The sequence below is a fragment of the Convolutriloba macropyga genome, chromosome 4 (genome assembly GCF_964194025.1).
Source record: "Convolutriloba macropyga chromosome 4, txConMacr16.3, whole genome shotgun sequence".
Classification (NCBI taxonomy): domain Eukaryota; kingdom Metazoa; phylum Xenacoelomorpha; order Acoela; family Convolutidae; genus Convolutriloba; species Convolutriloba macropyga.
Genome location: NC_134471.1, coordinates 25,003,565 through 25,028,703, shown reverse-complemented (window position 1 = coordinate 25,028,703; position 25,139 = coordinate 25,003,565). Strand labels below are relative to the sequence as shown.

General features: G+C 35.4%; 2 protein-coding genes across 4 annotated transcripts in view; one reads left to right on the top strand and one right to left on the bottom strand.

Annotated features, from left to right (window-relative positions):
• Positions 1-25,139, top strand: part of LOC142337547 (ras-related protein ORAB-1-like) — a 555,140-nt gene that overhangs the window by 394,180 nt on the left and 135,821 nt on the right. The gene's annotated exons all lie outside the window — the stretch shown is intronic.
• Positions 500-20,842, bottom strand: LOC142337541 (alanine--tRNA ligase, cytoplasmic-like). The gene is made up of 8 exons (XM_075386837.1): positions 20,566-20,842; positions 19,878-20,236; positions 19,438-19,628; positions 18,864-19,055; positions 12,183-12,834; positions 9,130-9,519; positions 1,323-1,519; positions 500-873 (listed from the first exon to the last, which is right to left on the bottom strand). The coding sequence occupies exons 1-8, from the start codon at positions 20,752-20,754 to the stop codon at positions 569-571; spliced, it is 2,475 nt and encodes an 824-aa protein (XP_075242952.1). The 5' UTR covers positions 20,755-20,842; the 3' UTR covers positions 500-568.

Here is a 25,139-nt window from a genome sequence, read left to right as displayed (position 1 = left end):
CTTCAAAAATCACTCCAATAAAACTGATTTAAAAAAGGATTTCTCCAATACTCCTCTTCGAGTCGTAAAAAGCCCCAATACAATTCAAATTCTTTGAATTGTAAAAAAAATAGGAGCGCTATAATAGCCTGCTGAGAAGATGAGGGCGGCTATTAAAAAAAAGAAAACTAGCTCTTCATGTAGCTAACTCAGCTATTAATTAAAGTGGGGAAGCCAGGAAATATGTATCATGCAGTACCACCAAGGCAAACATCCCCACAACCCTCAAAAAATTCGATTTATTTATTTCATGTTCCAGGTTTTCATTCTACAACGAGAGAGCTTTCCAGGTGCACAATTTGTTAGTCCAGGATGCGCTAAAATGATCCAAAATTTGTTTTTCTCAATTCTCATTTTAAAACTTTTGGATTTAAAAAGTATGGTGAAAGTGCATCAGATACAAAACGCATCGATAATATTGATCATTTCGTTTCTATAAGAGCAAAAAATTCCCGTGGGCTTTTTCGATAGTTCAATTTTTATTTATTCAAGATAGAAGCTCAAACAGTTCATTTGCAAAACATAACATTTATCTAAAATTTTCACCTCCAAACAATCCAAAATATTTAGATCCCGCTTCGCTTTTCAACCATAACTTCTTAGCTTTGAGTAGATATCTGAACCGGTATGGTAAATTCTTCCCTCTAGCCAATTCCCGCAAGGCTGCCACTTGGTCACTTCGGCTGTGCAGTCTATAAATGGACGGTAGATGACTCGATAACTCCTTCACAGAAGCGAAAATGTCTTCAGCAATTGGACCGCATGTGAAGTAGATTTTGGTGTGCCCCGATTTTTTATTCTTCACGTCCAAAATTTCCAGACGCTTAAGGGATTCTGTTAGCGTGTACTGGTGTTTCACAATCTTGATCGAAAGTTAGAAAAAAAATAAGTAATTTAAAAGTTTTTAACTATACCTAATTGCATGTACCATGAAAAAACAATGAACCAGAATTGATCAAAGTTTTCATGCAAGATCCGAGACGTTTTTAACGTGCTAAAGCATGATAAGCGACAATAATGATCTTCAATCTATTCAAGCAGGACATCTTAATTCTCAAAAAAATTGCCGAAAATGGCGATGTCTCCTCATTGAAATATTTTATTAAAATAGCCGAACCCGTTCTGAAATGAATAATTTTGCATGCAGGTCCAAACTTTTGCGACAGAATTATTAATCCGGAAGCTTAATAAGTCTATCATTGCGCAGTTGCTTAAACATACGTTATCTCTCAATAGCGCGCCATACTTTTATCTTCGCATATTTATGTGACTGAAACACCAGCCTATATCTGAACTAAAGGGAGCTGAGCTGAGGACGCTCAAGTTGAGAGAGATCTGGTCTGGATCCATGCTGGAGAGACAGAGGTTGGAAGCCTTGTATTGAGTACAGGGATAGGATATGAGTTTGTGGAACGGAGTGATAGCCTCGCCAGTTGAGATTATGTCTTCCTTTTTAGATACATCTACGCCCGGCTCTGATCTGGAAAGCATGTATAAGATTAGGGAGAGAACTGCTCGACTTTTGATACGGTCAACTGGTACGTTCACGTCGTTATACAATGGCAAATGTTAGCGCTATCTCTCATCACGATGATCAAATCTATTATAAGTAATAACAGGGCGGACCTTTATCGAGCCCGTCTTTTGATAAGCAACTTGAAACCATACAAACTTGAAAACCATTGCAAACTTGAAAATATAAAAGTATTTTTTGAGAGTTTAAATGCAAAAAAAAGGAAATTTATGAGAGAAATAATGTTCCTCGAAACACATGAACGGGATGACAGATCAATATGTGATTGATACAAAGTCTGTTTTCTGTCATATTGACTGTCGCAAAACTGACGTCGAATTCCCAAAAAGACAATTATTTGACATGTTGATCGTTTAAGTTTTTTTGTGATTTTAAACTTTCCCCCATATTATCTGTCAAAGTTGACTTACCAAATTTCGGACACGAAAGACACAAAATTTTGTCTATTTTTCGATATTTTTACTATCAAATTAGCCTCATAAGAGTTTAAATATTGAGTGGGGAATGTGAGCCACTGATTCGAGCCACAAGCTTTATGGAAAAAATGAGTTATCAAAAGTAAAAAGTTGATTCTGCTTGAAAAGTATAATAATTTGGAAAACTGCACTTCTAACAGTGTTTAAGAAACAACAGCATGCTTGTTTTGTGTCCTCTTCTATTTTGAGTTTCTTTTGTTGCATTTGACATTGAAGAAGAAACAAGGAGGCTCGGTAATGTGCCTTCACACACAAAGATCCGACCCCCTTCATCCAGATTTTTGGCATAAATATCTACCAAATGAGGAACAGTATATTTTAAAAAAAATGTATATGAAAAAAAATCGCCTGCGCCGCAAAAAACTCAGTGGACTAAAAAATGCCGCATTAAATTGATGAGATCAGCCATTATTAAGAAAACAGGTCAATACCAACAAAACAATCAAACAACAAAAAACATTAATTACATCCACAACCTTATGTCCATTTTTTTAAAAAAAAACTTATTAACAAGCCAAAATAGCGTCAGATAAAGCTGAAGGCAAACAAAAAAACTTGTACTTCACTAGAAAAGATATGAGACCACTCCATAATAATGCTCGGTAACACTAAGACAAGAAAAAAAGCAATAAAAATTGCAATAAAAAACAGCAATAAAAAATTTGCTTATAATATTAAAAACAATTAATTTCAAAGTAATGAAAACCATTAGATGGCAAATGAAAACATCCAACTTCTTTATGATCAAATACGTTTCCATAGGAGGTCATTAAGACCTGTTATTAATCAATTTTTTATGTGGTTACAAAAAAAACAACAGAGACAACAAACAAAAATTCATTAAAACTTGCGAGAAGATGCTGTCGAAGCCGTAAAGTCAGGATTTACCCCACAAAAAATGTTCAATTGAGCCTTCCTCGAACGCTAATAGTGTGGTATGCAACCTCTCATTAATGAGAATCGAAAACAATAGACAAAAAAAAAGAGAAAAACAGCAAAATTATACAACACTTTGGTATTTTTCAAAAACAACTGATTTTAAAGTCAAGAAAGCCATAAGCTACGAAAATAAAAAATTAAATGAGCCCGTTTGTTCATACAGAGGAACCGCTTGAGACCTGTTATTATGCAGAATTTGACTTACGTCTACAAAAAGAACGTCAAATATAGATAAAAAACAGAAATTAGTTTACTTTTTGGGAAAAACCCTTGTCAAAGCGAGTAAATTCATAACAATGAATTTTACAGAAACAAGATTGTTTAAACTTGCAGTCTCGAGGAAAATGATGTCACATGTGACCTGTAATTAACGAGACTAGGAGACAAATTTACAAAGAACAAAAATGCGAAAATGAAAGTCTTTTTTTATTTTTCATTTATTCCTCCACAAAAAGTCAATGGGACGCGTCATCATCGAGAAAATTTCTTCCGACTAAAAAAACAAAGTAAAAATACAGTTGAAGACAAATGTGAAAAATTCAATTAATTCTTCGAGAACAGGGTGTCGAAGCCGTTAAAACCATAATCAATGCCTTTAAAGACTTTTATATGTTCAATTGTGTTAATTTTTGAACGTCAATAATGTAATATGTGAACTGTCAATAATGTGATAATGTGACAAAATGAGAAAAAAAACCTGAAAAAGGGTCTAATGCCTAAACATCAAAAACAAAATGTGAAATCTAGTAACGGGAAGGCCAGAAAATCGTAACTTAACCCGTAAAACCGCAAAAGATATTAAGTTTTAATTCAATAGAAAGAAGAGGAGGAAGAAGCAATCTTTCTTGGCTGACACTATGATAAAAGTTGAGCAAATTAAAAGAAAAATAGTGGCGAAATTCAATGAGCCATCGTTTATTTAAAAATCAACAATTTTTAAAAGTCAAAGCGAGCATAATCTTTCGAGTAAACAAACTAGATACAATAATTTGGAACTGCTTAGGAAGCCAATTGGACGTATCAATGGCAAGCTTTGATTTGAATTGTTCTGTTCTCTAATTAACACAAAAAACGTTTTGATAAAGAATTTTTTTTCAAAAAAAAGACCGACTGATTACAATATGAATTATTTTTGGATTGTAACAGTCCAAGATTTGACGAAAACCAGCCCTGCTATTGCTGTTAGTCCATTAAGAACACTCAATTGTTTCGAATGTTTCAGATTTAGAAAATTTGTCAGACAAAAGATTAAAAATAAATGCTGTTTTTTGATAATCTTAGACCAAAGTTAGCAAAAAACGGCAAAATTCCCGACAACTCTCAATGGAATTGAAAGTAGGAATAGTTCCCTTTTGTAGTTTAGAAAGATTGTGTTAGTTGTTTTTGGATGTGTGCTTCCGGCAAACTTAATCAAAGGGGACTAAAAAAAGCCTATTTCGGGCAATTTTTAATGAAAAAGGCTGATAGTTGAAAATTTTAGTCAAAATTTTAGGCAAAAAAATTAAATCAAAATAGTCAACAAGACTTTTTGTCTCTCAAAATAAAACCAAGAGTGTTATTTTTAACAATTTTTACATTATTTATCAAAATTAAAGAAATTTTTGGCAAAAATTGCGGAAAATTTGACTGAAAATAACGAAAATCGGTCCAAGATTCACAAAAATGTAAACGACGATAAGTTGCTCTAGAAAACGAAATTCAAAAAAATCTTTTTAATTCCATATTCTACGCTGGATGGGTTTTCTAATGATACCAGTCACAACTCTCTACGATGAATATATCGATCGGTCAAAATTGTCTGAATAAAAAAAACAGTTGAGTATATAGTTCCTCCCCCCTCAAGAGGGGTCGGAACAATAAACTATTATTATTAATATTAGCATCGGCTTACTCAAAAATTAAAATTTTCGCCAAAGGTTCAAGTTCATAGAGAACACCATAAATATGAAAATGCGATAGGAAAAAATTATTTCATATCTTCAAGGTTTTCAAAAAATTTCAGCGGTCCCTTTTGTATCGATGAAAATAGAAAAAACTCATTGTTGATTAAAAAACTGCTAAAGACTCAAGTTCTTTTGCCTGTGTAATTCTGATAAACAGCCCCATCGGCTCATGTTCAAAGTGTTAACAAAGTCATACTATGAAAAGTCATACAAAGTCATACTATTGGAAGCATATGAAAAATGTAGATATTTAGGTGTAATAATTGATAGGGAACTGACATACCAAAATCAACTAAATAAGGTTATCAGTAAAATGGCTTCAGCAATCAGATCATTATATTTGGTTCGTTATCAGGTACCGCTAAAAACAAGAATAAATCTTTTTAAATCACTAGTTTTGTCTCATTTAGATTTTAGCGCAATTTTTTTTCAAAATTTACCATCTTACTCTATTGACAGAATTAACAAACAGATAAACTGGGGAATAAAAGTTTGCTTTATGAAAACCAAATACGATACTGCCAGAGATCTACTTCTGGAGACTAAAATTCTTCCAGCAGAGCTCCAAATAACACGGGTGTCTTTAAATAGGTTTTTCAATATTCTCCAACAAACAAGAAATCGCTCTAATAAACATTTCAGATTTTTAGAAAACGTGCCTATTATTGTAAACAAACGAACCCATAACCTTTTCTTAGAACAAAAATGTAAGTCAAAATGGAGTAATGGTTCAATTGTTCGTAACTTTATTCGAAAATGGAACACACTTCCAATTACAATTAGAAAAGAAACGTCGAAGACCAAATTTAAACAAAAAGTTACAGCGGAAATGCTTAAACGACACGAAAGAGTTCCAATAGACAGAAGGGTTGCAGGATTTAAACATATTTTTTTATTAATTTATTTTACGAAAACCGAACCTTAGTTTGTTATAAATTAGAAAAAAATAATGTTTGATTAATAAATTTCTAACATGTAACATTAACCAAGTGGTTAGTTTAATTTACATGTTTGCAGATTAAAAAAGAAAATGCAAAGAAAGAAACAACACGTAATTTGAGGGCTGGCTACCTCGCTTCGTCCTATCAAAACACATACAATATCCTCATTTAATGCTGACGCTTCATATCAATGTTGAGAACCATTAACAACAATTATGAAAAAAATAGATAGAACAATTTTCAAACGTTTTCTTATTCTTTGCCAAATCAAATAGGATATAATTGTTGTAAAAAAAAAGTTATCTGTCATGTCTTGAAAACTTTTCTATCAATCATTAACTCCCCGAAAACTGCGAAATTCGTTGCAAAAAAATTGAAAGCTTTGAAAGTATTCAAGAAAACTGTACTGAAAACAGTAAATTAAGAGCAGTTCCATTAAACATTTTATAAAAACTATACTTTTTTAAATTTTTAATAGAAATTGAAAAAAAATTTTTTAATTAATTATGATCTTGCATAACGCCAACCTGATTTGGCTCATGAAATGGAGATTTTGGAAAACTTTTCCAATGATCAAATCATGTTTCTAAATATTCAACGTTTGTATTTCTTTCTTTCTTTCTCTCTCTCTCTCTCTCTCTCTCTCTCTCACTCACTCACTCACTCACTCACTCACTCACTCACTCTCTCTCACACACACACACTCTCACTCACTCACTCTCTCTTTCTCTCTCTCTCCCCTCTCTCTCTCTCTCTCTCTCTCTCTCTCTCTCTCCTCTCTCTCTCTCTCTCTCTCTCTCTCTCTCTCTCTCTTTCTCTCTCTCTCTCTCTCTCTCTCTCTCTCTCTCTCTCTCTCTCTCTCTCTCTCTCTCTCTCTCTCTCTCTCTGCAACAGATCGATGGACCAAGTTAGTTTAAGTTTCTTAAGTTACCTCAAAATCAGGGAGGGTTAAAACAATGAACCTTTCATGAATTTCACGATCAGACACTTAGCTTGACAACAGTAGAAACGGTTGCAAAGAAATTTATCACATTTCGCTAATGATTTTTTAAAAATAAATTTAGAACTCTCTTTAACCTTAAGAACTAATTTCAGATTTTTTTTTCATTTCCTTCTTTTCTGGACTGGCGTTAAATACCTATTGAATTTGCGCCTGAGGAAAAGTGTAATTAGCATATTCAATACATCAATTTCATAGTATCAAAAAAACGTTTATCGTGAAAATGCTCGAAATGTGAAGTTTCGAAATCTTAATTTTTCTTTGAGAAATTTACAAAAATTTAAGTACCCGTTAGAGAATCCGTTCCTTTTAATGATACCACGTTTGTATATCTGTGTGAAAAGATATTTGTCAGCCTTAACAAAAAAATAGGGCTGGTATAAAAATTCTGACGAAGTAAATTTGGAAGATTGAAAAAATAATCAAAATTGTTCGTTGTTCTTATACACCCCTTTAGTGATAAACAAAATACAACAAGGACCCTTTCATACCAGCTGGTTAGTTTCGAAGCGCCTATCGTAAAAAGTACCATAATTTAGTGATTAATTTATCGCATAGTTGAATGGAAAATAAGTGCGAAAAAGTAAAATTTAATGCAAAGACTAAATATAGAGCCATCATAAAGTGCTTGGAATTCTTTCCCATTGTCTGCTGCACCTCAGCAGAATGGTAACACGCTTAACTGACCTAAAGCAGTTTTTCAAAGCCAATTGAAATTGGATTGATTTTTTAAATACAAAACATAGCCGGCAGATTGCCGGAAAATAGCCGCGATAGACCACCAGCTTTTTAATAGACCGCTAAGACTTTTGGGGTTAGATTCGGACTGTCAATTTTATGAGACACATTTGCTCTACAAGGAAAAAGCCCTAATAGAGGTTTTTCAAAATTAATATCCGATATTAAAACTCAAGACTCTATTACTCAGGAATTAGGGCATATAAGTTTGGCACTACTTTAGATGCACACTATTAACCTTTAATTAGTAAATCTTCATAAAATTCAAAGTTCCATCAGTGAGTTCACAAGTCCTTTTTTTGAGTGAGGTGAGTCACGCAATTGACCTAAAAGCAGAATTGACGTAACGAACACAAATTTTAACTGCAAAGCAGTAGAAGTCACTGAAGTCATTGAAAAAGTCAAATCGAAGAAGTCAGCGTATTACGAAACAAATATCGGTTAGACGAAGTAAAAAAAAACATAGCAGGACAAGTCCTGAAAAACAACTCAAAGAATTGAATGAAAATGAAGTACTCTACCTGACCATAAGATCAATTGAACAATGCCAGCCAAAACACAAACAAAATCATCTCAAAAAATTGAGAAACAAACAATCAAACAAACTAAACAAAAATATAATCAAGGCTAAAACTTTGAAGCTTTAACCCTTAAGGCAAAATTTGATCCCTTTAAATATGACTTTTTCAAAAATATGTTCAAAACCAATCTTTGTTTCTGAAATTGCTGCAGTATTATATCTGAAAGGACTGAAAAAATTCATTGGCCCTTGAAGATCGATTAACAACATAAATTGACCCAAAATTTTTTTAAAAAATGAAATCAATTGCAAATTTTAATGAAATTTTGTGATATTAATATCTTAAGAATCAATTCTGTGTCTCTAGAGGCTATCCAGTCACCCAATTCCAAGTCTTAAAAAATTAATTGGTTCAAAGATCGATAGGCAATAATTTTTATTAAAAATTTCAAATTTGAAAAAAACAGAAATTTGTTCTTTTAAAATGTTAAAAACCATTAAATTGTCCCCTAGCAACTATTTAATAACAGACTATCAAACCCTGTATGAGGTTATCTGGCTACTTTGACAAGAAAAATTGGATAAAAGACAAATGTTTTGAAAAATTTGCAAATTTTATAGGAAAATTTATAAAATTCGAAGTTAAATTGTTGAAAACAAATCCATTGAAACTAACAACCATGCATTAAATGTTTTCAGAGCGGCGTGGAATAGGTTTCATGGCGCTTGAGAATGGACAAATATCAAAAATTGACAAAAACTTTAGGAAACCTTAAAAAAATTGCAGATTTTATCAAAAAAATGCTGAAATTCGAGACATTAAAATGTTGAAAACCAATCCATTGTTACTAGAAACTATACAGTGCCGTGTTATCAAACCTTAAAGGAGATTCCCTAGGAGCCCAATAATAGCCGCCTGGAATTGCTGACGAAGCTATTAACATAATGACAAGTGAGTGAACTCAAGGGGATTCCACGAAAATCACGTAGAAAACTTACACCTTCCGATGAGCAAACGAACTGGACACAAACAGCTCACAGCTCCTAGCACATTCAGCCCACTTTTTGCTAATTTCACTTTGAAAGTCAACCGTAAGAGTAGCCCGATCCAAGCCCACCTTCGCTTCAACAATTCCAAGGTGTGAGCTTTTAATTGCGAATTCCCGTGCAACGCTGTACGCAACAACCGCCAACGCTGTATGAGCTCGTGAGAGCGACAATCGTCTTTCTTCGTTCACAGTAAGGTTGCATGGGGCGTCAGTCATGTCAAATGATTCGGACGTTCCTAGGAACACGCCGTGATGAATTAGGAGATCGTTCACACATTCAACTCTTTGAACTTCAAACACATTTTCTCCACATTTTAAAAGGCCATTATCAGATACACTCCTGAAACAAATAGAAATTTGTCTCATTAAATTCTTTCCTGAACACTGTTTCCAGAAACTAAGGAAACTTATTGTAAGACGTTATGAAAAGTTTTAGAGTTTTCAGATATTATTAGGTGTGAGTAGGGTCACATTCGGAAGGTAATTTCTGTATAAAACAAGGAAAAGCTCTAATATTTTCAAGATGAGAAATTCAAAAAAACTGTCATCCTCCAGAATTAGAGTACTATTTGTTACACCGTTTAGATGCATCTTACATCGTTTAGATGCATGTTACACAGTTTAGATGCACTCAATTAGATTGATATTGATTGATATTCAATATATTGATTGATATTCAATTAGATATTATATATTGATTGATATTATATATTGATTGATATTCAATTAGTCCAATTAGTACTTGTTTTTGAAATTTCAAACTCACTAAGTGAGTGCAAAAGGTATCTATTAAACGAAGAAAATCGAAACTTTGTACAGGAATGACCTAAAAGCTGATTTAACTACATGGTTGTTATTGTTATCGAGAACTTATCCAATTTCGAGGCGCAGCTGAGTAGTTGAATACCTTTGAGAGGACTATAACAACCGTGTGGTAATGTTTCTAATCAACAAGAACAACAGTCGAACATTTTGTAGTTTTGGTAAGTTAAATTGCATCAATTAAACTGTACTGCAGTAGAAGTCACTGTAAAGTAGGAAGAAAGGGTCGCATGAAGCATCGATGGAGATGACTATTTAAAAACATAAACCGACTAATGTCGGAAGAATTGCTCTCGAACGACAGGCGATGCAATTCAATTCAGGGACTGTAGCCTAGAAAAATTTTTCTTTATGGGTGCAAATATAAAATAGTTGACCACGCGGGGATTCGAACCATGGACCTTCCCATCCCTCACCAGAATCACTGCCCACTCGGCTATCAGGCCCTTAATGTTGATATGCTGCAATCGATTTTATTTTAGCGACAAGCTGCGGAGTGAGAACAAGAGATGCCAGAAAATGCTACATGATCAGATGTTAACTTGCGGCATTTTAAAACGTGCGCGTTTCGTGTTTTAAGCAGGGTTAGGTGACTGCAGAAGTAACTTCGAAATTCTGATCTAGGCGGTTCGAAATAATTGCCAGAAGTTGTCAGTTAATGCCTAAATCAGAAATATCGAAGCAAAAAGAAGGAACAAAAGGACTCAAAATCACCTAAAAACCAGAAAGCGTCCTCTAAATTACAGACGACATTTTAGGTGGGGTTAGTTATGTGCGAAGGGTGTAGGAGGGGGTACGTACGGGCGTTAGTTGTTGGGGTGGGTGGGTAGGGGATGAGGTGGAGAGGGTGAGTTGGGAGGTGCACGGCGAGATGTTGGAAAGGGAAGGCAGGTGAGGGGTCCAGGTAAGGTGGGTGGGCTGGGTGTGGGTAAAGGCAGGTGGTAGGTTTTCGGCGTGGAATGGAATGGGGAGTGCAAATGGAGTGAGGGGAGCTCAAAGCTAAAGTAAAGCGATCAAAACTAAATGACCTTAAAAATGACCTTTTCACCTGAAAAGGTCATTTGTAAGGTTAGTTTTGTTCCCACTACTAATCTATCGCGACCAAAATTATCACTCTAATTTGACTTATCCACGAGAAAAGTCGAAAAAAGAGTGACCAGATTCTGAAGATAGCCGAAGGACTCAGGAATCAACTCCAAACAGAATCGCATATAGCTTTCAGCCAACTTCACTAAACCAAATAAATTATTTTATGCTATTGACCAAGAAACAAAATCTGACAAAATCAAAATCTGATTATCATCACCATTTACAACCCTTGAAGCATTTTTTTGTTCAACCGGCCTATTTTTCTAGAAAAAACTATGAAAAACTTTGTGTGGAAACCGAGCAAAGAAAACTAGTGACCCTCTGTACAGACCTCTATTCAACCATTGACTCGCCCAAGAGCCGACACATACACGGTAGACGACTATTAAACTAGGCAAAAAGCAAAAACTAGAAAAATACATTTTTTTCAAGTAAAACTGCCCTATCTATCACTCAAGTGCTTTGCTTAGTAGAAAACGAGCATACTATGTCTAAATAAAAGATTGAACAAAAAACTACACCAAATAGCTCAGAAGCAGAAAAATTAGGCAAAATATGAAAACTTGATAATTAAATGAAAATAAATTACCAAATACTGATATATCTCCAACAAAATTGCTCAACTTGCATATTAAAGTTAAATAATTGTATTAATTAGGTGGTCAGAAACTTTTGTTGGAAACCTGTAGAACAACAAGACACCTCTTCAAGTCGTAAAAAAATTGCGGTGAGATCGATATTCTTGCTATCGCTCCGCGGCTATTAAACACCAAAAACACTTATCGGGCAACTTAGCATCAATTAATGACGAAAATAAATTTGCGGTAATCGCACAATCACTCTATCAGCGCCAAGCTTTTCAAACCAAAATATATGCTCTCTCATAAAAGTGTATGTACAGAAGTACTACTCTCTTCTCTCTGCTGTTCAACTGTTCAGCAGCCAGACCAATATAATTGCTGAACTTCCGAGAAAATTACTTAAAAAATATCCACTCGGCTAATGCTTTGAAGCAAAAATGCTTGGACTGTGATTCCACATATTTTGCAGCAATCAAATAATAAAATTAAGAAGGTCGTCAAGACCACCAACCCGTTATTAGAAGGAAAACAACAACTTCTATTCAGAATCAGCGAAGCGTTTCCACTCCTAATTTTCTGTGAAACCTCGTCATCCTGCACCACAGCCAAAACTTTGACGTCATCCATACTTTGCACGTTGCTCGCAACTTCTGGCAGTGGAAAATTTTCATTATAATGAAGAAATGATTTAATCTTTGAATACATTGGAAGCAGATCAGGAAAACCAGTGGCAACATTAGAGAATTCTGGGTTATGAACGGGAGTGTAAACTTGCAACTTGGCTATATCATGCGTGGTAAACTTTATGCCGTAATCTTTGCAAATAAGGCGAGACACTTCGAGCGGGAAACCTCTTGTCTCAAACTGTTGCCGGACATGCTCCAGAGAAAAATTTTTCGAATCCAGATTTCGTTTCAAATTTAATTCTCCGCGATGAAGATGCTTTCTAGCCTTTTCCACTTCCTTGTTGATCGTTTTCAACGTCTCCTCTCGGCGCTGTGAAATTTCAGGGAAAATGTCTGAGTACATATCTCCTGTTATGTCAACTATTTTCTGCCAATCGAGACGATCGATATGCAGCACCTGTTCTGAGAACCAAATAGCTCGTTTCAAAATCTGTTTCAGTGGAGGGCCTCTGCCTCCTTGTGAAAAAGCTGCACCGTCTAAAATATTCAAAATTATTTATAACTGTTTCAAAAAAGTATTCAACCTATCCCACTTCAAGGCAAATATCAAACATGTAAAAAAATGGACGGAATTTGCTTCGGATAGAAATCATTCGTCAACAAACTTTTTGAACAAATTTGGGCATTGCAAATCTCAACATAACCGATCAACGTCGGGCGAATTGCTCTCCAACGACTAGCGAGCGGTTTACTTCGCTAGTAGTTAGCTTAGGCTTCGGGAGGCTAGCTTAAGTATGACAGGGGGGTCGATTTCGAGGTGTTAGGTGCGTCGACTATGCGGGCTAAGGGGTAGAATGAGGTGGGGGTGGAGGGGACTGCTCAGCAACTTTATGACTTCTGGGCTTTAACTGTTTATCGTTCTAGAGGACAAAGTCAAATTTCGCACGAACAATCGACCTGACCCCCCCCCCCCCCCCCGCTTAGGACCTAAAACTTTTACACCCCCACTCTTTTACGTGCTAATTTTACATAGTAATGTGCAATAGAACACACAAACCGTAATTGGGGGCATAAAAACGCTGGGCTGGGGGGGGGGGGGGACAGAGCAGATCCGTGATATTCAAAACAGGCGTAAGGGCCCTGACAAACAAACGTTTGCAGCAGATTTGAAGCACTCATAAAAAACAGAATTTGAAGTTTTAGAACTAGAAAAAGGCAATGGCGTTGATAAATTTTTGACCATGTTCCGGTTATGAGTTGTCAGATTTACTACACTTTCCGCTTACCACCCGTGGTCAGTAGTTTTTAAATTATTTCATTCGCACGGCCAAAGAGGTTGAACAAAAACGATGAATCCAGAACGTATTCTCAATGTATTGAATTTTAACCGTTTCAGCATTGAAGATGAACTATAAAATGAATATTTTGATGATTGAAAAGCTATCAGCATCTCTGATAGCTACTAGAGGGAATGTTTAACAATTATTGCAAACTAAAGAGAAGTGCGCAATAATGACTTGAGAAAAACTGTATTTGTTTGAAAGCAAACAAGAAAAATGAAAATTTTCGGCAAATACTTCAAAACTTGTAGTTTTCGCAATTTTTGTTTGGGGGAAAAAGCGATCATCAATTTTTGATTCGTGATTAAATCATTAAAAGAAATTAGCTGTACAAGTTTTACCATTTAACTGCTTTGTAAGCTGCGTATTGAAAATGATAACAAAAAATGGCTGTCCAAGGGGTGTAGATCTCAGTTACAACCTTGAAGATGTAATGCGTTGTTTCAAAAGAACGCCTTTTTCGGGACGGCAAGCCAATAACCAAAGTCAAATGAATCAGCCCTTTCGGATCGATGTTGGGTTCTGACTATGACAAACTAAATAAACAAATTGTAAATTTTGTAGATGTGGATGAGCAGTTTGATGCAACAATTCTTCATTTGAACGTGAGATCCATTAGGAAACACTACGCGGAACTAGAATCACTTGTTTTTAGTTTGGATGCTCAGCCTGATATCCTGTGTCTAAGTGAAACCTGGTTGTCAAATGATGACAACATAAATAGTTACTCGATAAATGGTTACACCCAGATAGCGGTTAAAAATAGAAATACGGTTAAAGGTGGAGGTGTCATGATTCAACTAAGAAACTCTTGTAATTTAGTCAAAGTTTGTGAAAGTCCATTCGAAGAGTCCATTTTTGCTGAAATTAGAATACATAACAGAAAAGTTAATCTGATTGTTATTTATAATAAACCTAGAGCTAATAAGAAAGACTTTTTATCTAAACTCGAAAAGTTCCTTGAAACACAGTGCTACTCTGCATGTCCAACGGTTATATGTGGTGACATAAACATAAATACGCTGGAAAATAACCAGTTGACCAGAGATTAAAAAAATCTAATAACCGCAAACGGAATCGAACTAGCTCCAGAAAGACCAACACGTGTTGTGGGAGACTCATCCACCTGTCTTGATCATTTCATTTATCATAATGTCAAACAACCAAATTGGGATGTACTGGAGCTGCAAAGTTTTTCTGACCACTACCCGATTATTTTAAAATGGAAAATTTATGGTGAAAAAACTGCAGACCTTGTCAGTTTTAGAGATACGAGATTTCTGAAAAATAAAAATCTGAGGGAGATTTTTCAGGTTGACTTGAAAACGGAATTATCCAAGGTAGAAACGGATATAGTTTTAGCCCCTGATGCGTCGATAGCTTTTGATGTCTTCAATAAGGCTTTCTTGTCGGTTGTAAATCTTTACGCGCCATTGACACAATCAACAAATAAATACAAAAACCTGCCCAATTGGTTCAATAATAAACTTAAAAATTTAAGGACGAAAAGGAACAAAGCACATGAAGACTGGATGAAAGATAAGTCAAACTTTTGTGCTAAAGAAAAATTCAAAGAAGCGAGATTGCAATTTGAAAAGAATTTTAGACTAACAAAAGCCATGTACTACAAGAATAAGTTCACATCTTTTAAAAGGGATAAACGACAAATATACAATATGCTAAATGAGCTCACTGGTAAAAAAAAATGAAAGCAAAAAAATACCAATACTCGAGTCATGCAAGGAATAACGTTGAAAATCCTTCATTGCGGGATAATGCTGCGGTCTTTAATAAATTCTTTGCCAATATTGGTTCTGAGATAAGTAAACATCTCAATGGAGATTTTGTATGTCTGGTCCCCAAAGCGCAACAATCTATGTTCCTCTTTCAAGCAAAAGAGCGTTAAGTTGCTGAAATAATCAATAATCTGGAAAATAAGTTCTCAAGCGGTGATGACGATATAAGTAATGTCCTAGTCAAAGTCTCGGCACCTGTGACAGCTAGGTATCTGACTTTTCTAATAAATTTGTCGATGAACAAAGGTGAGTTTCCGATAGAACTGAAAAAAAGGAAAAGTTATACCAATGCATAAAAGCGGGTCTAAACTTGACGAAATTAACTACCGACCAATATCATTACAAAATGTGTGGAGCAAAATCTATGAAAAAGTTGTTTACAAGCGCGTTTATTCCTACCTAGAAAAATTTTCGTTACTATACTGTAAGCAATTCGGATTTCGGACTAAACACAGCACGGTTGATGCTCTAGTTGAGTTCACTGAGAAGGTAAGATTCAACAGAACCACAAACGAAGTAAGAACTTTTTTTCTTGATCTTAGTAAGGCTTTTGACACGATTGATCATAACCTACTCATCCGTAAATTGGAAAACTATGGAATAAGAGGTAACTCTCTTAATTGGTTCAAATCTTATTTAAAAGGCCGAATACAGCGAGTAAAGTTAAATATTGTGTCATCTGGATGGGAAGAAATTGTTTGCGGTGTTCCACAAGGCTCAATATTAGGTCCTCTACTGTTTATTATATATGTAAACGACATGCCTCTAGTTTGCAGACACTTTTTGCTATACTTTTTGCAGATGATACAAACCTTTCTGCAATTGGACTACTTTTTGCAAAGATACAAACCTTTCTGCAATTGGACTATACTTTTTGCAGATGATACAAACCTTTCTGCAATTGGACTACACTGCGTGGATATCGAGGAAGATATTAAAAAAGTTAACGATTGGCTAAATTCCAATAAATTAGTAGTGAATGTATCGAAAACAATTCAAATGAATATACGAACTAATAAAAAGACAAGCGATTCGGAGCAAAGATTCTCTCTAAACTCTGCTTTCATTGAAAATAAACCAGTATGTAAATATCTAGTTGTTACCATTGACTCGAAATTATCCTTCCTTAGTCATATACAATCCGTAAGAGAAAAATTAAGCAAACAGTCCGGTCTTGTGTCGAAACTGAGACATTTTGTTCCTAGGGCTCAATTAATTGATTACTACAAAACGTGCATCAATCCCATTATTCAATACGGTGTCCTTGTTTATGCATGTTGCAGTTATACATCACTGCTACCTATCTTCACTTTGCAAAAAAAGATCTTGAAGTTCATCTACTTCAGAAGGAAAAGCGATACATGTGAAGATATTTTCGTCAATAACTCGATTCTTTCAGTTTACGAATTGCACCTTTATGAGTTACTAAAATTTGTTTTAAGAGCTTTGAATGGACTCCACAGTGAATCTTTTTGTAATGACATGTTTTCCTATAACTATTCAAAAGTCACAACGAGATTGTCAAAATCAAATCTAATAGCTCAACCAAAGTGTCGAAACAAACTTGAGCGCTTCTCAATAAAATTACGGGCCTCTAAATTGTACAATAAGTTAAAAACAATAGGCATAATTCCATCTGATCTTGATCTAAATTCTGTCCAGAAAGTAACAGACTTCTGTCATCACCTCAAAAATTCGTACCTCGTCTGTAACAATGAACTATCTAAATTCGTATTTAGTTTGTAGTGTGACTTAGCAGGAGCTCTTCTCGGAGATCAACAGGCATCGGACCAGTTAATTACTTAAGTATTGATCGCTTTTTTTTGGGACACGAAGTAGTTGATCACTGCCTGGGGCCCAAAGCAGCTCATAGAGATGTCTTTCCGGCAGTGGTTTCTACTTCTGGTCCCAAATTCACCCAAAGCGCCAAATGTTTTGTTTTTATTGGCGCGAAAGACTAGTTCCCCTGCTGTGACGTGGTTTCAAGAGCTTTTATCTGGGTATTGTGCTGCCCGTTTTAAAATTTAATTCAATTTTTTTTGTTTATAATAGATTAAGTAAGGTAAATTACACCAATCTTTTGGTTTATCCCTTCCTCTTTTAACCTTTGGATACTAAGCATGTAAAGGTTTTAAGAATGCTGACGATGCATTTGCTAGACGTTTTAGGAATGCTGACGATGTCGTTATGCTGGGGGTCATGTTGCGCATTTTAACTTATGACTCAAATGGTTTGAAAAGATTAAGGAAGTCAATCTACTCTAATCATTAAGTTTATCCTTTCGTTACTTACCATTTTGATACTAAGAATGTAAAGGTGTTAAAATTGCTGCTGAGCTTGATTCAATGATTCTAGCATTATACCAGGTTGCTGCTAATTTAGTAATATTTGTTGTTAATTAATAATTTTCCGTCTGTACTATATACGCTGTGTAAAATTTACTTCTTGAATTCTTGATCTATCGCCTGGGCAAACTGAAAAGAAGTTCACAGTGACTCGTTGTTTGTCCCTTCCATCTGTAAATATTGTTGATTTTGCTAGTGTATTGTTAATACGTATGAGATGGATAAATAAATCTTCTTCTTCTTCTTCTTCTTCTTCTACATTGGTGGAAACGCTTAATGTTGTTTACATCTTTGCAAAAACAAGGACAGCCATTTTTTTGATTTAAAATAATGTATTTTTCAAAATCTCTTTTAATTATTTGGAAATTATTTTTAAAAAATTGACAGCAAACAATTTGGACCGCAAATTTTGTGCTTCAATACGACCAATTGATACATTTCAATAGTCTATGGCTCTAGCTCACCCAAAATTTCTCTCCCTGTTTTTGGGATATCAATTTTTGAATTAATTAAATTTTTGAAAATTTAAATATGAGATAGCTGACGTGATCAGCTAGCTACCTTTCCCTTTCGAAATATGGATTTAACAAACCTTGCAAAATATCAAAAAATTTTCTCCAAGACAAGTACAGTGACCCCTTTACTTTTTTTTTAAAAAAAACTTTGTTCAAAACATCTCGACCGTTGGCTTTTGAGATGTAAAAATAAACTGGTAAGCTAAGAACCACCCTTCACATCATTGTCTCCTCAAAACAGCTTCGGCGAATTGAATACTTAGAGACTAATAAGGCGTTAGCCAATTAATGCCCTCCGTGCTTACTTGTTCATACTGTTTCTGAGGACGGAAAGTTAAAAGGGTCAAAAAAAGACAACATGACTAATATAACTGTTACTATTAATAATGTAATTACGAAAGGGAGACGATGTATAATCCATTGGAATGTCTGTGAAAATATTGACATCTTAGAAACGAAGAACAAGTTTGAAACAGCAACAAATGGAGGTACACAAAGGCAATCAGATATGCTGATAGAAAATGACATAATCAAGGAAGAAAGAATGAAGAAAATCTTCAGCTTTGTTACCTGTTATTGCGACACTCAGACATCTCATGTGATCAAGCAGTGTTTGGAAAGCTTGCTTGTCAATGCCTTCTGCTTCCGCGAATTTCAGACCACGACCATTGACTTGTTCTAGGTAGTCGATTAGAGCAGAAAATATAGACGTTTCGTAATTGGAATTTCGTCCCTCCAGAATTTTTAAGAGACGCTCAAACCCTGATCATTCAATGCAACATTACTTATGATTATGACAAAAAACTATTAAACTATTTTTCCCCGCTAAACCTTAACCTCTAATTGATATTTTACGTTCCTATAATATGTTAATTCTTACATCTTAATTTAATCTCGCACTAGTTCACAAAATTTGAATCACTTCTCCGTTCTCAATTAATGCCAGTTCTCAGTGATGTATCTCAGTCATGTATCTACACAACAAACGGCTTCTAAACTGATGACAAAAAGATTTCAGAACTCGCGCTTCAATGAAGCTTAGTAGTGATGTTGCTTTGCAGTGAGCTTAGATGCGCAAAATCAATAAATGGGACTCGACTGACATCTGGGTACTCAATGTCACCCGCCCACGCAATCTACCGACCCATTCCAGTGTCAATGTGGTTACACGGAAGAGGCACCAGCTTCCCCGTCTCCGCTTGTCTGTTGTACTTGATCATCACAATGTTCCAGACTTCTTCGAGGTGGTCAATATGCGAGGCGTAGAAGAAATCCCGATCGTCCATGAATCCTGTGACGTCATAGTAGATCTCGGTGCATGTTCCACAGGGTCCTTTTAATTGCAGAAATAAGTAGACGTTGTCACATGGACACGTTTAGGACAAAATTTTAGGTAAGAATTTACGAGAGCAGTGAAATAACAAGCCGCGATTAAAGTGGTTAAAGCATTTGAATTTCGATCTATTGGACAAATTGTTGGGACAAGAAAAATTCAAACTCCTCAAAATTACACAGCTACAAGCACACAAAAAGAAAGCTGTAAATTTTTTCATTGGGTAAAACAACATATGACAACACGTTCCTGAACTTCCCATGGCCCAAAAATTATCGGTTCTCATTTTGTCCAGATTGCTGAAGTTGACATGGCCACGAACAATCTGGTTCTCCGGAATCCCAAGCGAAATCCAGATATCTTTCACTCTCAAATCTGGAGACAATCCCTCCCCGCCTCCAAAGTAGGTGATATACAGCTTCGAAATAGGAAGTTTGTAATGGTTGACTAAGAGGTCCAGCGCCATGTGACAGGCAGCTTCGTCTGCATAGTCACCGAAAGACCAGTTCCCCAGCATTTCGAAAAAGGTGTGATGGTTGCCGTCTTTGCCTACAACGTCCAGGTCGTTGTGTTTGCCGCTTATTCTGACACATTTTTGAGAATTAACTGCCTGTAGAACTGTTTTCTATTCTTTTCATGAAAAGCAAAGCCTTGTTTTAAGACAATTAAAAAAAAATCAAATGTTGCATAAACTTACATTGATTTATACAAGTTAGTTGCCAAACTTTTACACGCCATTAAATTCTTATGCTTCTTTTCGAAAATTGCCTCTCCAGGGGTAAAGCAAAAAATACTTTTCTGCACTTTCAACTATTTTTTTACAATAAAAACATTATGCCAATCAGTCATTTTTTGCAAGGTGGAGCTTTAAGTCAATCAGTTTTTTCTTTATACCAAACAACTGGCGCCAGGAATTAAAGAAAACAGTTGGCAGCCTGCCTTTGTTAAGTTCGGATAATCCGGATGTTCCTGTCCTAAAAATTTGTTTTTGAACTGGAACATGCCTGCATTTACAAAGAGACAAGAGCGATCATGAAAACTGGGTACCACGGGTGAGGAGGGTACATGTACGTGTCCGTGTTTTATAAAGTAGTCCAGAAATGTTTTGCGCGCAGCGCGGTACGACATGGCGGTATGTTCGGCTCCGTCTAAAATGTCCACAAAAACGTCAGATCATTCAACATAATCTGAAAAATAAAGAACTAACGTCGGACAAATTGCTCTACAACAACTGGCGAGGAATTAGCTTTGATAATAGTAGCTATTTGATTTGTTTGGATCGGGGGGGGGGGGGGGGGGGGGGGGGGGGCAAAACACGCGCGAGGAGGGGCGGTCAAATATGTCAAGTCTTGACTACATAGAAAATGAAAACACAAACGGAAAGTTAAGCGTATCTAAACGCATAATAAGCATAGCCACAAAACGGTCTAGAAAAAAAACCTACGGAAAAATCCTTAGTTTCAGATAGGAAATAAATCCGCACGGAAATTAACGCCCGCCAGACTTTCAACGAGCTGCGCATTTGGTCATGCCTCGCGGGCCATGGCCATACCTTAGTGGCCCGGGGGACTTGATATGAAACTATCACAAACGAACAAGTTATCACGACCAAAACTAAAATTTGCATTGGGGGTTTATTTCCGTGGGGGGTTTATCTCTTATCTAAAATATTGCGTTTTTTTCCGTGTGGGTTTATGTCCTAGACCCCCACAAAAAATTCAGCCTGATTTATTCCAAAGACATCAGTTGGGTTTGATCCGAGGACAAAAAAGAATTCGCCATGTTTTGAAACGAAGACCAAAAAACTATCAAGAACTACGTGCAGTTTGGATTGAATTTGGTAGTTGGGTTAAACTCCCGTTTCTTAATCGGAGCAAAAGAAAATGGTATCAATGCCAATCGCACCACACCTCGTAGTAAAACTGATTCCCAATAGCGAAACACTAAACAGTATAAAATGTAGGAAGAAAAAGGTAAAATGGTAAGAATAAAAGGGAAGAGATATCCAAATCAAAAATTCTCCTTCTTTCCAATCGGAGTTTATACCTACACTGTTCAGTGGGGGTTACGAGTGCTGGGGAGGGATTGGAATATTGGGGAGCGGGTTGCTGGGTGGGTTGAGTCTCGGGTTCAAACCTTAAAAACGCCCTTCACACTGAAAATGTGTGCTCAACAGTTTCAATAATCGGTTAATTAGAAATGAGTATAGGTCAAAGATTTCCCAGTGGCTTAATGCACTCGGGCTTTACTTTTATATCCCGTTTCATACGACGACAAGTCACAATAAATCGATGAACAGGCAAATAAACTAAGACAGAAAACATCAGTACAAACAAATTCATTCAGAAAGACCAGCACGACCAATATAATTGCTACCAACTTCGTTTGAGAGCAATTACTTAAGATGAATTGTAAAATCTACTGGTTTGTTGAAAATTCTCGGTTTGTTTAAATAACTAGCGAGCCGTTGGTCAACCTCTAAGAACTGCTCTTCACACCACGAGCATAAGTCTCCAAAACAGTTTCTGTGAATCGCATATTTGGAAACTAGTGGGCTGAAAGGCTCTAAGAGCACTTAATGCCCGCTGGGCGCTACCTGTTTATCCCGTTTTTGAGGACGAAAAATCAAATGGGTCAGACGAAAAATTGGTCAAGCGAAAAATCGCATAAAAAAGACCAACAGGACTGATATAATTGCTACAAAATATGTTTGAGAGCAATTAATCAGCATTTAATTATTACCACAGGAAGTAATGTCACCGCGAGAAATGCCAATTAAAATTGCAGGTAGATTACACATAATCAAAGACCTGAAATCAAAAATTCCAAGATTTGGAACACGCAGCATAAACTTATGTCTCAGCAACATCTGTAAATCGCATACTTCTAAGGCTCTCAGAGAACTGCTCACCGACTTAATGCCCCCCACCTCCGGGTTTCATCAGTTTATCCCTATTATCTGATCAGCAAACTTCATGGCAAGAAAAAACATTCAGAACAACTGGTAGTACAGAAAATCACATAAGAACGGCAGGACAAAATAATAGTTACAAACTCTAGATCTATTGTCTTGCCCCCCCCCCCAGTTCCATGGGCATATAAATTTTACACCCCCAGACTAAGGTGTTAAATTTATACATAGTAAATCGCTATACAACACAATTTGCCACTGGGAGAATAAAAAACAAGGGCAGATACAGAATAGACCTCAAACTAATTTGAAGAGAAGTTGAAAATAATAAACTAAGTGAGAATTGCTTTCAAACAACTGACGTCTGATTTATCTCATAATATCGACTGTTAGGGTCTTGATTGTATTCTTACCTACTTCAGTCGGAGGGGCGTGGGTTAAATTCCGTCTTGGGACTAAGTTTAATAACGAGCTCCAAATGAAATCATTGCGCTATATTATAAACCAGAATTAACATTTAAATTGAAATCAATTTAGTGGCATAATTAATTGTTCCGACCCCACTTTATTGGGAGGGAGGAACTATATACTCAACTTGTTTTTTTGCTCAGTCAATTTTTGCTCAGTTGTAAAAAGTTGTGAGTGGTATCATTAAAAAGCGTAGAAAATAGAGTTGAAAAATTTTTTGAATTTTTTTCTACGGTGATTTATCAAGGTTTAATGTTTTGTGATAACTAGAACGACTTCCGTTGTTTTCATTCACATTTTCCGTAACTCAAGCCCACAATTGTTCTATTTGCTAAAATTTCTAACATTCTGGCTGATTCTGACTGATCAAAAAATCCAATTGGTTTCTTTAATTGGCACAAATAAAGCTATCCCCCGTTCTCAGATGATAACTAATGGCTCTTATGACATTGTATACATTTGTTTTAAGAAATGATCATTGGTCTTTTGAACTATGCACTTTTATATCATACCTCTGCCGACCGACTGATGCTTAGTCCAACTATAGACACCTCAATCTTTCTCCCATGGGAAAATTTTTCACTAATGGTTTCTTGTCATTGGTAGTACGCGTTTCAAAAGAAACATTGTGATTTTTGCAAGTTTGCCAAAATTTGAGGTTCAATTTTGTTTGACTCAAAAATTTTCACATTAATTAACGGTCCGATTGACGTAAAAGAACGCGCAACTGAATATATTTGACCTTCTGGTGAATACCTTATGATTTTGACGACTCCATACCCTTCTCGCAAAATTATTAGGAATATATCTGTGTTTGTTTTTCTTTATGTAGTCGTTCGAAATACGCTAGTTTGAAAGATCTCAATAGCTTCCATAGAATGTATGATTTATCCGACTCAATAATTTCAAATTATAGCTAATGGTCTTAATGACTTTCAGATGAAATATTTTTAAAAATATTTCTAAATCTTCTCCTTTTCTGTTCTTGATTGACATCATCTAGCTTAGTCTCATTATCGAAAGTTATCATCAATTTTCTGTTGGCACAAACGTTTTTTTTTGTTGGATATATCATTTGAGTCTTTTTGGCTTGGACATTTTTTTTCCATAAAAATGTTTATGAATTTTCTATACTGGTCAATATTTAATGTTTTTAGTCTTTTTGACTTAGATTTTTTACAAAGAGGATCCATTGATAATTAAATGAAAACCATGTGAAGAAATAAAAAAATTCATTTGGTAATTCAGCTTTTGATGGTTTTTAAAAATCTGTCTTAATGGCTTCAGTACTGTTGTTTCGTAAAATAGTTTGTTAAATATTGAGTTATGTCCGTGCTTAGTGTTTCATGTGGTCTTCTGCCTTGGTATTACTAAATCCGAGCCCAATTGAATTCCAATGAAGTTATGATTTTCCTGTTTTCGGTTGAAAGCCTATGGTTTTTGATTTGATTTAAAACAAACCAATGGTTTTTTTGAGCTGTCATTTTCTAACTTTCTGCCAATAGGTAGCTTAGTCTACAAAAATACATGCCGTATCAACTTTCTAGCGAGCCTAAGTCCAATTTTTTAAGATTCATTTTCCACTGATGGTTTCTTGGTTGATACAACGGATTCTCATTTTAAATGCAAATTTGGACATCTGGGAATTTTTCCTGGTTAATCTTTGTTTCCTTGCCAGAATAACGTTTTGATAAGGAGGTCACTTTGGCGTTAAAAAGGTTCATTATTAAACTTTTTCATGCTCTCAGTGAAAATATAACTATTTTAAGGGCTGCGACACCGTTTTGATAAATTCGATTTTTTAAAGAAGTTTTGCCTGTTTCTGTCTCTTTTTGTAGTCGCATGACATAATCTGGATAATTATATGTTTGAATATCTTCGTTAAAAGTTTTCTATTGAGAGCTTTTGATTGCTTCCTCAGTTATACATAAATAGGTATGAATGAACCTTTTTAACGCTTTCAGTAAATAGAAATGTCTTTAATATTTAGAAAAAAATTGTGAAAACTTTTTGAACTTTTCCCTTTCTACGGTCATTTTTCGAACTGTTAGGAGTCTTATTAAGGACAACTCTCAAAATCTTTTTTGGTAAAGTAAAGGCCAATTTGTGTACTTTTGATGTAATCTGATGCCAT

Bases quoted from the DNA above. Each gene is read 5' to 3' on its own strand.
- LOC142337541 (XM_075386837.1), bottom strand. From the start codon at position 20,754: ATGTCGTACCGCGCTGCGCGCAAAACATTTCTGGACTACTTTATAAAA. The intron at 19,629-19,877 runs AGGAACGTGTTG...TCTGCAATTAAA, and splicing joins TTTTGGGCCATGGGAAGTTC to AGGACCCTGTGGAACATGCA. The intron at 12,835-18,863 runs GTAACAAAGCTG...TGAATATTTTAG, and splicing joins TCTGAGTGTCGCAATAACAG to ACGGTGCAGCTTTTTCACAA.